This window comes from Enhydra lutris, unplaced genomic scaffold, assembly GCF_002288905.1.
Source record: "Enhydra lutris kenyoni isolate GAN:26980312 unplaced genomic scaffold, ASM228890v2 scaffoldscaffold6, whole genome shotgun sequence".
NCBI classification, from domain to species: Eukaryota; Metazoa; Chordata; class Mammalia; order Carnivora; family Mustelidae; genus Enhydra; species Enhydra lutris.
In genome coordinates, this window is record NW_019154090.1 from 26101378 (window position 1) to 26114719 (window position 13342).

General features: G+C 48.7%; 1 protein-coding gene across 3 annotated transcripts in view; it reads right to left on the reverse strand.

Annotated features, from left to right (window-relative positions):
- Nucleotides 1-726: 726 nt before the first annotated feature.
- LOC111141509 (HCK proto-oncogene, Src family tyrosine kinase) overlaps nt 727-13342 on the reverse strand; it is a 39867-nt gene continuing 27251 nt past the window's right edge. For all 3 annotated transcript variants that reach the window (XM_022494115.1, XM_022494114.1, XM_022494113.1), the window contains 6 exons: nt 13136-13288; nt 11524-11703; nt 10425-10501; nt 5303-5456; nt 4266-4397; nt 727-1423 (listed from right to left, as the gene is read on the reverse strand). In XM_022494115.1, the coding sequence (XP_022349823.1) occupies nt 1221-1423; nt 4266-4397; nt 5303-5456; nt 10425-10501; nt 11524-11703; nt 13136-13288 (899 nt within the window). In that variant the 3' untranslated portion in view covers nt 727-1220. The remainder of the gene's footprint in view (nt 1424-4265; nt 4398-5302; nt 5457-10424; nt 10502-11523; nt 11704-13135; nt 13289-13342) is intronic.

The window sequence follows — 13342 nt, forward strand, 5'->3', positions numbered from 1 at the left end:
ACACACAGAGAGCGATCACAAGTAAGCAGAGAGGCAGGCAGAGGGGCGGAGGGGGGAAGCAGGCTCCTGGCTGAGCAGAGCGCCCAATGCTGGACTCAATCCCAGGACCCTGGGATCATGACCTGAGTCGAAGGCAGAGGCTTAACCCACTGAGCCACCCAGGCACCCGAAAAGTCATTCTTATCATCTTGTCAGACTCAGCTCTTTGGAGACAAAAACCCATCCAGCATCCCAGTGCCAGTGTGATAGGCAGAATAAAGCCCTTCTCCCACACCCAAGATGTCACTGTCCTAATCCCTGGAACCTGTGAATATGGGGCTTTGCAGATGTGAATAAGGACCTTGAAATGGAAAAGTGAATAAGGACCTTGAAATGGAAAAGTTAGTCTGGATTATCCAGGCGGGCCCAATGTACCAACAGGTGTCCCTACAAGAGGAAGGGGGAGGCAGGAGACAGAGTCAGAGAAGGAGCTGTCATGACAAGCAGTTTGAAGGGATGGGTATCAGAGAAGCAAGAGTCCGGGGACATGTCAGTCTCCAGAAGCTAGAAAAGGCAAGGAAATGAATTCTCCCCTAGAGGCTCCGAAAGGCACACAGCCTTGCTAAATCCATTTCAGACATCTGCCTCTGGAACTGTAAGATAATGAATTTGTGTTTTTAAGCCACCAAGTTTGTGATCATTTGTTACAGAAGCCATAGGAAACTAACACAGCCAGTGACTAATTGGCGGGGGGGTGGGGTGGGTAGTTAGAAACCTCGGAAGCCTTGGACCCCACTTCTCTTCATACTCCTGGTCTTTGGAGGGGTCCTTCCTCTTCTCTGATGTGTCATCCAGCAAAAAGGCAAATAGATGATAGTCACGAACTGGCAGGACAAGACAAGCCGATCTGTCAGTAAAGACTTTAGCCTTTGTGTCTTTTATTTAAATATTTATTCCATCATTTTTAAAGTTTCCCATCGCAACCACAGAGGTAACTGGAATCCAGCTGTTCCAGGCAATAGACATATCAACTTGGGGTCTCCTGAGGACGGCAGATTTGTAGACTGCTGGAGTCAAAAAGAGACTGTCCAGTTCAAACCACTTGACAGATGCGGAACTGTGGCTGGACCGAGGAGGGGCGGGCCGGTGTCTGTGGGGAACGGTGAGCAGGACCTGGCAGGCTGCGCTAGAGCCGCCCCTTAGGCATCAGCTGGGTACCTAGCCCCGCCCGGATTCGCCCATCACGGCTGCTGTTGGTACTGGCTCTCGGTGGCCGTGTAGAAGTCGTCCAGCACGCTCTGGATATATTCGAAGGTGGGCCGCTCCTCAGGGCGGTTCTTCCAGCAGCGTGTCATGATGCTGTAGAGCTCCTCAGGGCAGTGCTCTGGTCGAGACATGCGGTACCCGTGCTCCAGCGCCCGGATCACCTCTGGGTTTGTCATCCCTGAGAAGGAGCCATGGAATTAAGAAGGGAGGGATTGGGACAGGGAAACCCAGGGTGACAGACACAGTGACCTCCCCCACAGCCATCACTTCCCACCTCCCTTAGAAGCTGAGCCCCTCCCACTGTGAAAGCCAGTCTCCCTAACAGCTAGGGTAGGGGCGTGGCACCCAGTTTTGGCCAACGGGAGCTGAGGAGCATTTTTCCGGCAGACTACCAGGAAAGGTGTTCCTCCCTTGAAAGATACACCCTTCCTCTTTCGATGACATTGAGGAACAACGTGATCCTTGGAGGACCGCACAGGGAAGACAATCACAGAGAAGCTAACCACAGTCCTGAGTGCTGTTGAGCACGTCAACTAGCCAGTCACCAACGCCAGACTCCTCTTCATGGAGACTGATAACTTGCCTATAGTTTCCGCCACTCTTGGTTATTTTGTTCCTTACAGCCTAATGTGTCCTCTTGGATATAGGTTCCATAACCCATTGCCTGGCTCTTACTGGTGTATCCTCAAGACAAAACAAGTGGCCTGTCTCAGTGTCACTCTGTGAGTGGGACCATTTCCTTGTTCAATTGAAGTTTATCTGAGATATCCTGAAAAACAATCTTCTACACGCCTGTGATGCCCAATCTTATACTATGAGTCTAGAGCCCCAAACTCATATACCCGAGTGCTTCCTCCAACATCTTTCCTTGGATGTTACACGTCGACCCGATTTTAACAGGACTAAACCAGAACTCTTGAATTTCTAGCCCCAGCCCATCACCTACCCAGCTGCAAAATTAAAACCAAGAGGATCAACCGTGATTCTTCTCTCTCTCTCCTTCCTCATCAGCAAGTCACATTTTTTCCTTCTTTTGAAACATAGCTTCAACCCACCAACTTACCTCTGTCTCCACCACTTGCCCTCATCCCACTGCTGTGACTGCTACCTTCTCCTCAACTCCCAATCTACTCTCCATGCTGAACCGAAACATCACTTAAAGATGGAGATCAGGGCACCTGGGTGGCTCAGTGGTTAAGCCTCTGCCTTCGGCTCAGGTCATGATCTCAGGGTCCTGGGATCGAGTCCCGCATCGGGCTCTCTGCTCAGCAGGGAGCCTGCTTCCCCCTCTCCCTCTGCCTGCCTCTCTACCTACTGGTGATCTCTGTCTGTCAAATGAATAAATAAAATCTTTAAAAAAAAAAAAAGATGGAGATCAGATGATGCCACTTCCCTGCCCCAGACCCTCCAATGGCTTCCATACACTTAGACTAACATCCACAGTCCACACTCTCTAACATGGCCACGGGCCCTCCCTGATCTGGCCCCTGCCAACCCCATCATTCACCATCTGCTCTCATTCCTTGTCTCCAGCTACCAGGCTTCTCTGTCTTTCTTTAAACACACCTCAGGGCCTAAGAGCTAGCGGTATTTTCTAACTGGACTCTTTCCCCTAGTTCATCATTGATCTGTCTTTCAACTCCGATAGGACCCACTCTGACAGGAGCTGGGGAACACCACAGTCAGCCCATGTCACTCCCTCTCACTTGTCCTGCTTCATTTTCTGCTCAGCAGTCCTCTCCAGCTGGAAGTGTGTGTGTCTGATGTGTGTGTGTCCCTCCATGCTAGAACATGCTGGTCTCACCGTATCCTCAGTGCCTAACACACAGGAGGGATTTGATCAATACCAATGAATGAACCAACTGTCTACATCTCTTTATTTCTAATCTTCACAACCACTTCTGCAAGGTAGATATCATTACCTGTATTTTTTAAAAGTAAAGACACCAAGGTAGGAGAAGTGAAGTGAATTTCTCAAAGTGTAATTGTTGTTGGGGTGAGATTCAAACTCAGGATGGTTTATATACAAAGTCAGGGAATCTCTGTATCTGCCTTTCTCCTTCTCCCCAGTGTTCTGGCTACAGATAACCCAAGAGACATCCCAACCAGAAAGGAACAGAGAGTAACATTATTTATAGAGTCTCAGGCAATCTGCATGTTGGGTATATTTTTGTAACTACATGGTCTACTCAGCGTAGGGTGCTGCCCATAGGCATGGGGATAAATTAATTCATTCAGCAAGTGGTTATTAATCACCCACCATGTGCCAAGCACACAGGTCGGCACATACACTAGTGAGGAGTACAGACATGATTTCTGGCTTCATGAAGCTCAGTGTCTGGTAGGGAAAATATTAAACAAATATACGATTATCAATTGCAATGAATACTCTGAATGAGACCATATGGGATATTATGAATGAGAAGTGAGGGGCATGTATGATACTTTAGATGACAGGATGGTGGATACAGACTGAGATGAAGCTGAAGAAGGAGGCAGGCACTGGATCATGTGGGACCTGCAGGCTATAATTAGAAGTTTGAGATTTTGTCCCAACTACAATGAGAGACCATTAAAGAATTAGAGGTGGAAAAGGGACAAGATCTGTTTCACATTCTAGAAAGATCCCTCTGGCCTCAGTGGAGAATGGCCTACGGGGGAGAGGGACAAATGCAGGGAGACTGTGTAGGAGGCCACCGTGCCATCAAGGTGGAAGATGATGTTGGCCTGGATGTAGGTGGAGGCAGAGGAGTTAGACATGAGCATGTGTTTTGGAGACAAGTGGCCAAAACCTTGGGACTGCTTGGATGTAGGAAGAGATGAGAGAAAAGGGAGGGCCAAGGAAGCCTCCAGATTTTTAGCTTAAGAAACTGGATGGATGGAGGTACCTTTGACTGAGATGGGGCAGGTGAGGGGAGGTTGGGGGCAAGGACCAAGAACTGTCTGAATGGACACACTAATGAGAGAAGACACCCGGACTGGGCCATGGAAGCAGCCACAAGCTATGTCCCCTTCGCTACCTGGGTAAGGGATCCGGCCATAGGTGACGATCTCCATCAGCAGAATACCAAAGGACCAGACGTCTGACTTGATGGTGAAAGAGCCAAAGTTGATGGCTTCAGGAGCTGTCCACTTGATGGGGAACTTGGCCCCTGTGGGGTTGGACAGAGCAGTCAGGGAGAGTCTGGGAGCAGTCATGGCTGGGTGTATGCTAGGGTGGGGAGCAGGACAGGGGCACGGCTGCTGACATCTGTCCCTCTGTCTGGCCTCCATGGTAGCAAGGGCCATCAATCCTAAGGACAGTTGTCTAGAGGGGAGAGGAGAGGGCAGAGGGCTCTGGGGTGTGCCAGGGGAGCTGACACTCTGGGCCACCTCATTGATTCAGCTCATACCCCAGGAAACTACAGCTCCTGAAGAGGAGAGTCCTCAAGGACTGGTATAAATGGAGTCACACAATATGCAGTCTTTGTCACTTAACACAATGTTCTGGAAGTTTATCCACGGTTAGCATCCATCAGTCCGTCCCTTCTTTATTGTGGCCGAATAATGTGCTTTTGTTGCTTCCACTTTTTGGCTGTCACGAATTGTGTTGCTCTTCATACACAAGTTTGCCTGTTTCTGAATTTTATATAAATGGTGACATCTACGTTTTGGGGGGGGTCTGATTTCTTTCATTTCAATATTACATCTGTGAGAACAAACCATTTTGTTGCATGGAGCATTGGTTTGTAATTTTTCATTGCTGCATAATATTATAATACATAAATGTACCACAATTTATATATCCATTCCACTATTCATGGATAGTTGGATTCTTCCTAGTTTTTGTCTATTACGCATAAAGTTGCTCTCACCCTTAATTTCAACATGCACTTGGCTAGCTCACGCTAAAATTGATCTGAGTCACTGGGTATGAGAGTCTATGGGTCAGGATACTCTATCTGGAAGGACTCCAGCAAGCTTACTAACATCAAGCTAATACAGAGACACATCTCAGCTCTCAGTGCTCATAACCCATCCAAGAGGGCCCCATGGATACTTTGGCAGTGCTCCCTACCTTCCCGAGCTGTGTACTCATTGTCCTCGATGACACGTGCCAGGCCAAAGTCGGCGATCTTACACACCAGGGATGCAGAGACCAGGATATTGGCAGCTCGGAGATCTCGGTGAATGTAATTCCTCTGCTCGATGAAGGCCATGCCTTCTGCAATCTCCACCCAAAACAGAGACATCCTCATCCTCACATCTGGCCCAGCCCAAAATAGGTCCCAGCCAAAAACATAAGAGGAGTGAAAATGCATGTGCTTCCCCTTTCTTGTGGAAGGGTCCTGAGCTCAGTTTGGAATTTCTCTATCTCCCCATCTAGGCTGGGGAGATATGTCAGGACCTGGGTCTCTTTGGGGGCTTTTCTGGGATTCCAAGACTTCCAGAGACTACTTTGAGGAAAGAGCATTATTTCCCCAGGACCTATATACACATAACAGAATACTATGAGATCCTCTCATCCCCAACCTTCTTTCTGGGGGAAAACCTAAGCTAATGTCATATTCTGCTGTATCTCTTGTACCTTCTTCATCTTTAAGCCTGGGTAGGGAAAATTCATGTATTCATTCAACAAATATCTACTGAGTGTCTCATGGGTGCCAGGCATATTATTTGAACAGCTGGTGAGCCAGGCAAGGTCCCTGTGGGTAGTGGTAAGTGTCATAAAGGATAAAGCAGGATAGCAGGACATGAGTGTAGAGAGCTGTTTGAATTGAGTAGTCAGGGAAGCCTGCCTTGAGGAGGTCAAATTTTAGCAGAGATCTGAGTGGTGATAATAAGTATGTCAAATAAGAGCATTCCTGGCAGAGAGCGAGAACATCATGTGCAAAGGCCCGGAGGTAGGAATGAATTTGGGTGTTCATGGAACAGGTACAGAAGTTGTCATAGTGCGGGGGCGGGGGCAGGATGGTGGGAGTTGAGGTTGAGAGGGAGGCTGCTGACTGTGAAGAACCTTCTAGGTTTGGAGAACAGGTTGGATTGTATTCTGAGCATGATGGGAAGGTGGTAGAAGTCCTCGAGCAGGAGTGTGACATGATCTGATGTATATTTTAATGCTATCATGGCTGCTGAACGAATAAAAGACTGTATAGAGAATTCTCATTCACAACGGGTCCCTAAAATCCCGATTTTTCCTTAAGGATCTTTCTCAAGGGCGTGTGCATTAACCCTCATAAAGAAGCTTATAATTAACAGCCAGACACCCAGAAAACAGCACTTGTGGCTTACAAAATGGCCTTTGAGCTCCTCGAGGCAGGTGTTACTATAATCTCTGTTTTATAGAGTTGGAGGACACTTTTTCCAGATCATCCCACCAGGAAAATTCTCAATGTCAGACTCAAACCAGTCTGCAGATTTCCAGTCCCTGTGCCCCATGTTGCCTCTAATTACTGCAGAACTCCCGTGCTCGGAGGACTGCAGCTGGGTGCAATCTGGTGAGATTTTGGGGGTGGGGTGGGGGAGCCTGCCAAGACAGACCAAACCAAGACACAAGCTTGCTCAAGGTCAGACAAGAGGGTGGCGCACTTGCAGAAAGTGGCCAGCAGGGGGCACCCGATGGCTACCGGAACGGAGGTGTGAGGCTTCAGACTTTCTAGCAAAAATTTGAGACTGATTTTGCTTGGAGTTACAAGCCTGCGGTGAGATGAGACAAGGTCTTGCAGGAGGCAGAGGTGGAGGGGAGCGGGATTAATGAGGAGTCCTCAGACAACAGAACAGTTAACAAGAGCTATTATGCTAATGACAGACATTGTAGCTCATTCATTTGTTACAAGATGATATTTGAGCTTAAATAGCATTTGCTCTGTGCTTGGGGGTGGTACGGCTGCTATCAGCCATACGGCAAGAAAGCTGAATTCTAGAGAAATAAGTAACTGGTCCAAGTGGAGAGCAGGAATGGACCTCCAGCATCCCTGCTCAGGGTCTGTGCACTGATGCATCACTCTACCAGGGTTTTGGCCTTGGATTTGGCACTAATGCTGCTAGGTACATTTTTTCAGTACTCACAGGCAGACATGTAACTTATTGATTTTCACATGCACTCGGTGGAGCAGATGGGATTAACCCAATTTAGGAGACTAGAAGATACTGCCTAAGGAACTCTGGGCTTAATCTGATGTTGGACCAACTCAGCCTGAGCCCCACAGCTCTGGGACCTCCAGCAAGCTACTTCCCTCTTCTGTGCTTTACTTTTCTTCTCTGTAGAATGAGGACAACAACAGAACCTGCTTCTGGGGGGTTATGTTAGGATGAATCCTCTCAGCCTACACAAGGGTGTGAACAGGGTCTGGCTCGTAGGTATTCATTTCAATCGGGGCTATTCATGCTCCCTGGTGAGGAAGGTGGCATATTCAGAGAGGTTAAGCAACTGGCTCAAAGCAACATAGGCAGAGCTGGGATCAAAACCAAAACTCTATGTGACTACTAAGCCCAGAGGCTTACACAGTGTTGCTTCTCAAGGGTTGAAGGAATAACAGAGAGGTTCGCTGTGTTCAGGGTTGGTCTAAGAAGGAGGGGGTGATGAAGTGGTGATATTTCATGACCACCAAGAAGGCTGCCATTATGTTGGGCATTAAAATTTGGATTTGAAAAACAACAACAATTTGGGTTTCCTTCTGAGAGTATCAGGGAGCCACAAAATCAGAGCTGGAAGGGCCTAATTTGGGCTCTTCCAACAGAATCCTAGTAATTCCTTGGGTTTGCTGGTCGGGGTTGGGGCGGACAAAGCAAAGGGCACCCTCTTCAATCTGAGCAACTCTGTTTTGATCTATTTTAAAATACTCAGCAACTGTACAAGGGTTCACTCGACCAACAAAGTTAGGGCTTTACAAAAGACTTTTGGGGGTGCCTGGTTGGCTCAGTGGGTTAAAGCCTCTGCCTTTGGCTTGGGTCATGATTCCAGGGTCCTGGAATTGAGCCCCGTATCGGGCTCTCTGCTCAGTGGGAGCCTGCTTCCCCATCTCTCTCTCTGCCTGCCTCTCTGCCTACTTGTGATCTCTGTCTGTCAAATAAATAAATAAAATCTTAAAAAAAAAAAAAAGACTTTTGAACTTGGAAAGCATAGACGTGGTTTAATTCCCTCATTTGACAGATGAAGATACCGAGGCATGTCGTAGGTCTGAGGCCCATATAGCCAGTGCTCAGGTGAGGCATGTTCTATACCATCTGCCTTTCTAGGACTGGAAGTGAAGACCTGATCCCAGGTTGCCTCCTTCCTCTTCCTGGGCCCTCTACTCCTGGACATACAAGGGTCAGGATCTTCTTTCCCTCCCTTGGTTTCTGTTTTCCCATCTGTGAAGCAGGGAGAATGGCATTTGTTCAGGCTGACTCTCCCCCAGTAAGATTTCTGCCAGTTTGATGGTTATAAGTTAGTTATAGGCCAGACTATTATTTCCCTAGGGACAGGGCCCATTAAAGTGAAAATACCAGGCCTTGATTTCCATATGCCTCTGGCATTCCAGGCTCCAAAATTTAAAGCCTTTTTTTTTTTTTTTAAATAATCTCTGGGCATTCCTCCCTCTCCTGAGATTTGCATACTCAAATGAGTTCTGCCTTAGGGATCTCCAGAAGGCACAGCCTTGGGTCCTAGGCAGGTTTGCCTTAACACTTTCCAGGCTGCAAACCATACCCCTCTCATCTTTGCCAGTCCCAGGTACTAGCTTACGAGGCCCTGCTCTTTTGCTTTTCCCCATGGGCTTTGGCACGGCTTGTTTCTTCCATCTAGAATACCCTCCTCTCTCCAGTTCAGCTGCCTAACTTCCACTCATCCTTCAGGGTTCAGCCCAGAAGCCACTTCCTCTGGGAAGCCTTCTTGGGTTGCTCCTGAACCAGGCTAAATGCTCCAGTATGTCCTCGCACAGCATCCCTTCCTCCCCTGTTTTCCCACAGAGAGGAGAGAATGAGAGAGACAGAAGTGAAAAACACTCAAGCTGGGGGTAAGAAGAGCTGTAGAGAGTGAAGGGAAGATGAGAGAGATAAAGTTCATCTGTAGTCAACTGCTTCTCCAGGCCTAACTTTCCTGTTCTGTAAAATGGGATGACCTATCTGTGGCCAGTCTGTTATACCGGTGGCCCTCCGTGGACTGTGCCTCCTGGGACTCATGCCCTTGTGCAGCCCCCTCCCACCCTGAGCCTTGGCTGGGTTGTGGGCCATACTTTGGCCAGTGAAAAGTAGCAAGAATGATGGGAGCAGAGGATTCACAAGGGCTTGCACATTAGGGCTCGACCCTTTGGAACACTCCCTCTTGGAACCTAGCCACCATGCTGTAAAGAAGCTCTGGCTGGACTACTGAGTGATGAGGAGCCACGGGAGAGTGATCCCAGAGGATGGGCCCCCATGACAAACATTCTAAAACATTCTAGCCCCAGGCAAGCTCTCAGCAGAATCCATCCACATGACTGACCTCAGTCTCACCACAGGGAGCAGAAGAACCACCCAGCCAATCCCAGTCAACGAGCAGCATCACAAGAAATAATAAGCTGTGGTTTCGAGCCAATAAGCTTTGGAGGAGTCTGTTACATAAGAATAGATAATAAAGGGGCGCCTGGGGATCTCAGTCCATTAAGCAACTGCCTTCAGCTCAGGTCTGGTCCTGGGGTCCAAGTTCAAGTCCCTGGTGGCTGGCTCCATGCTCAGCGGGGAATTTGTTTCTCCCTCGCCCTCTGCCCCTCTTCTGTGCCCTGTGTTCTCTCTCTCGCTCAAATAAATAAATAAAATCATAAAAAAAAAATAGATAAGAAAAATCCCGCTCTCTAACGTTGATGTGAGGACCAAACGAGTTAGTACCGGCAAGACACATACAGAAAGTATACAGTTGACTCTTGAACAACACGAGGGTCAGGACCCCTGCACAGCCAGAACCCCACATACAACTTCTGTCTCCCCCCAAACTGAACTACTAATAACCTACTGCTGACCGGAAGCCTCACCAGTAACGTAAACAATGGATTAATACCGTTGTTATATTATGTGTATTATACCCTGTACTCTTACAATAGAGTCAGCTAGAGTTAAGAAATTGCTATTTACTATTTACTACTATTTACACTATGATAGCATGTGTCCAATAAACACGTTAAAGAGATCACGGAATTTCTGTCCCCCCGCCCTGGGCCGCCAAGGCCCCCTTAGACTCTCACCTGGGCTGAGAAGTCAATGAGCTTGGGCAATGGCTGCTTGCTGCCCTCTGTACTTTTCAGGAAGTCCAGCAGGCTTCCTGTGGGGGGAGGGGAAGCAATACATGCCAGTCAGTTCTCACACTTCTTTGGTGCACAGTTAAAATTGCTCATAGTCATGGATTTAAATAAAAATATTTATTTACCACTCCTGGTGTTTATGAACTAGAGTTTGAGTGTTTTAAAAAATGATTTGTGGGGGCGCCTGAGTGGCTCAGTTGGTTAAGTGACTGCCTTCGGCTCAGGTCATGATCCTGGAGTCCCAGGATCAAGTCCCGCATCGGGCTCCCTGCTCAATGGGGAGTCTGCTTCTCCCTCTGATCTCTCCTCTCTCATGCTTTCTCTCTCTCTCTCTCTAAAAAAAAGGAAAAAAATGATTTGTGATTACTAGATGGGGGCAATCACGGTTTCTTCGACTGAGGGAGTTTTCTGAGCCCCAATGACCAGAGGGGGCTGTGCTTTCCCCGCACTGGCATAATTGTGTATTTAGAAAATGAAAAGCATTTTGAGATTTTAAAATCACACCCAATGACGTTGCGTGAGATGTTTCTGTTTATCGAAAAATGGGCAAGGATTGAAGATGGTGGTGAAGTGGTGACCAAAAAAACAAAAAAACAAAAAAACAAAAAAACCCTGGGAAATCTTGGATCATGGGCAGGCGGGGTGGGGGCAGCCTGGAGGGAAGGCTTCGCCAGCTCTCTTTCCCAGAGCATTGGTCTGGACCGAGAAGACTGAGGGTGAGGCAGGGAGCTGCCCCCAGCCTCAAAGGCTTATTGTGAACCCATAAGCCTCTTCTACCATCACCCAGAGGGTTGCTGGCCCCACTCCCCTCTCCTGTAGCCCCGTGAGCTCCCCTTCTCCTGGCATCCCCTTGAATGGTTTCAGCCCATTAAGGAAGAGGGCTGGGCCGTTGCCTGTCAAGGCCCAAGTAGTCAATTTCAAACAGTAATTGTCAGAAGAGCTCCTGGCCAGACTGGGGCATCTGGAGGGCAGGGTCACATTTGAGTCTGCAGTTGACCAGTATGAGCCACCGCCTGCATCCCCAGTGCCCCGAGCGCAGCACCTTTGGCCATGAACTCCGTGATGATGTAGATGGGTTCCTCTGTGACCACCGCGTGCAGCTTCACTAGCTTGTCATGCTGCAGGGTCTTCATCAGGTTGGCCTCTGCCAGGAAGGACTCCACCGACATGCTCCCCGGCTTCATCGTCTTCACGGCCACCTTGGTGTGCTTGTTGTAGGTGGCTGGAGCAGGGGAGGGAACAGGAAAGATGGTCAGAACCCACTGCTCCTTCCCGCATGGCCCTGGGAGGCCCCACAGCAGGTCTGTTTCCTCCAGAAGACCTTCCCTGATCATCTCAGCCCTCAGAGAGGGAAAGGGAGGCACAGGCTTTGGCCTCAGAAAGATGTGGATTAGAAGGCTGGTTCACTACTTCCTAGCTGCGTGCCCTTGGGCAACACTTAACCTCTCTGAACTGTGGTTTCCTCATCTGCAAGGTGGAAATGATCAGCATTGCCTTTCAAGAGCTGTGATAGGGATTCAAGAACAACCTCAAAACCTCACTCAGACTGTTACTTGCATATGCGTGCATGTGTGTGTATGCACGCATGCGTGCACACACACACACGCATACACCATCTTTGCTTAAAATGCTTTAATTGTAACACTGCTCTCAATTAAATGACCCATCTCATCATGGTCCACAAAGCCCCATAGGATTTGGCCTCACCAAACTCTGTCCCCCTCCTTTTGTACACCAATCAGCCTGCATATCAATCAGTCTCCTCCTCCCACCCCAGAGACTAAAGCCACCCCATCCCTGCCTCCTCTTGTTGATCACGTAAATCTCATAATTACTTGTGTTTCCATTTTTGCCTTGGCTGCCAGGAAGCTCAAATCTAGATTTGCAGTCTTCCTGTAGTGAGAGTCTAAGGCCTTCATATATAAAATTTTTAGTTTTCCAACCTTATCACTCAGCCACATTCTCTTACTCAATGCCTGGCACACAGCAGGGTCTCAGTAAATGGAGTTGAAATGTGTGGGTTTCAAGCTTATTTTTTTTCTTGCTGAATTGTTTGCATCTCTGTAAGTTGTCTTCACTCCCACGTGGAGCATGGTGGAGTGCAACGGGCACTGGGCCAGGCATTGCATCTACCCCGGATTCTGCAAAGCAGGCATCGCTGTTCTTATTAGGGGCAGGATTACAGAGATGGTGCATGCCTTTTCAGCACCCCACAATGCCCTAGCATGGTGCTGGGCACATGATGGGGGCTCAGAGCAGCTTGCTTATCAGTTGCCAACACTGAACATACCTGAAAAATCTCAAACTACATTTTCCCACTTAGTTTCCATCCTCCTAAGAGGACTTTGATGATCTCAACCCCAAACTAGGGGAGCGTTCCAGCTCCATACTGGGGAGGGGGAGTAGATTCCTCATCTGGAACTCCTCCTTCCCAGAAGGGAGATTTGGACCCCAACAAGGCTGACCTCAAAAGCAAATCAGTGTTTGCATAGCAAGACAATGTGGTTGCTATCAGTTGAATTGCTTCTTTATGATTCTTATTCAAATCTCCACACCCAGGCAGGGTGGCATCCCCACTTTGCCTCTGACTCTTCCTGGAAGCAATGACCTCCTTCATTCTGCCCTCCCTCCACCCTCTGGCCCTGGGTCCTTACCCATCCAGACTTCCCCAAACTGCCCGGCTCCAAGTTTCTTCTCCAGCTTGAGGGATTCCCGGGGGATCTCCCAGGCATCTTTCTCCCATGGCTTCTGGGGCTTGGAGGACATGCAGGGCACTGTCAGCTTCTGGCAGAGTCCGTCACTCCCCTCTGGAACATAGCCCCTGGTCAGTCGAAGGCAGCTAGCCTGAGGCTTCCCCTCGA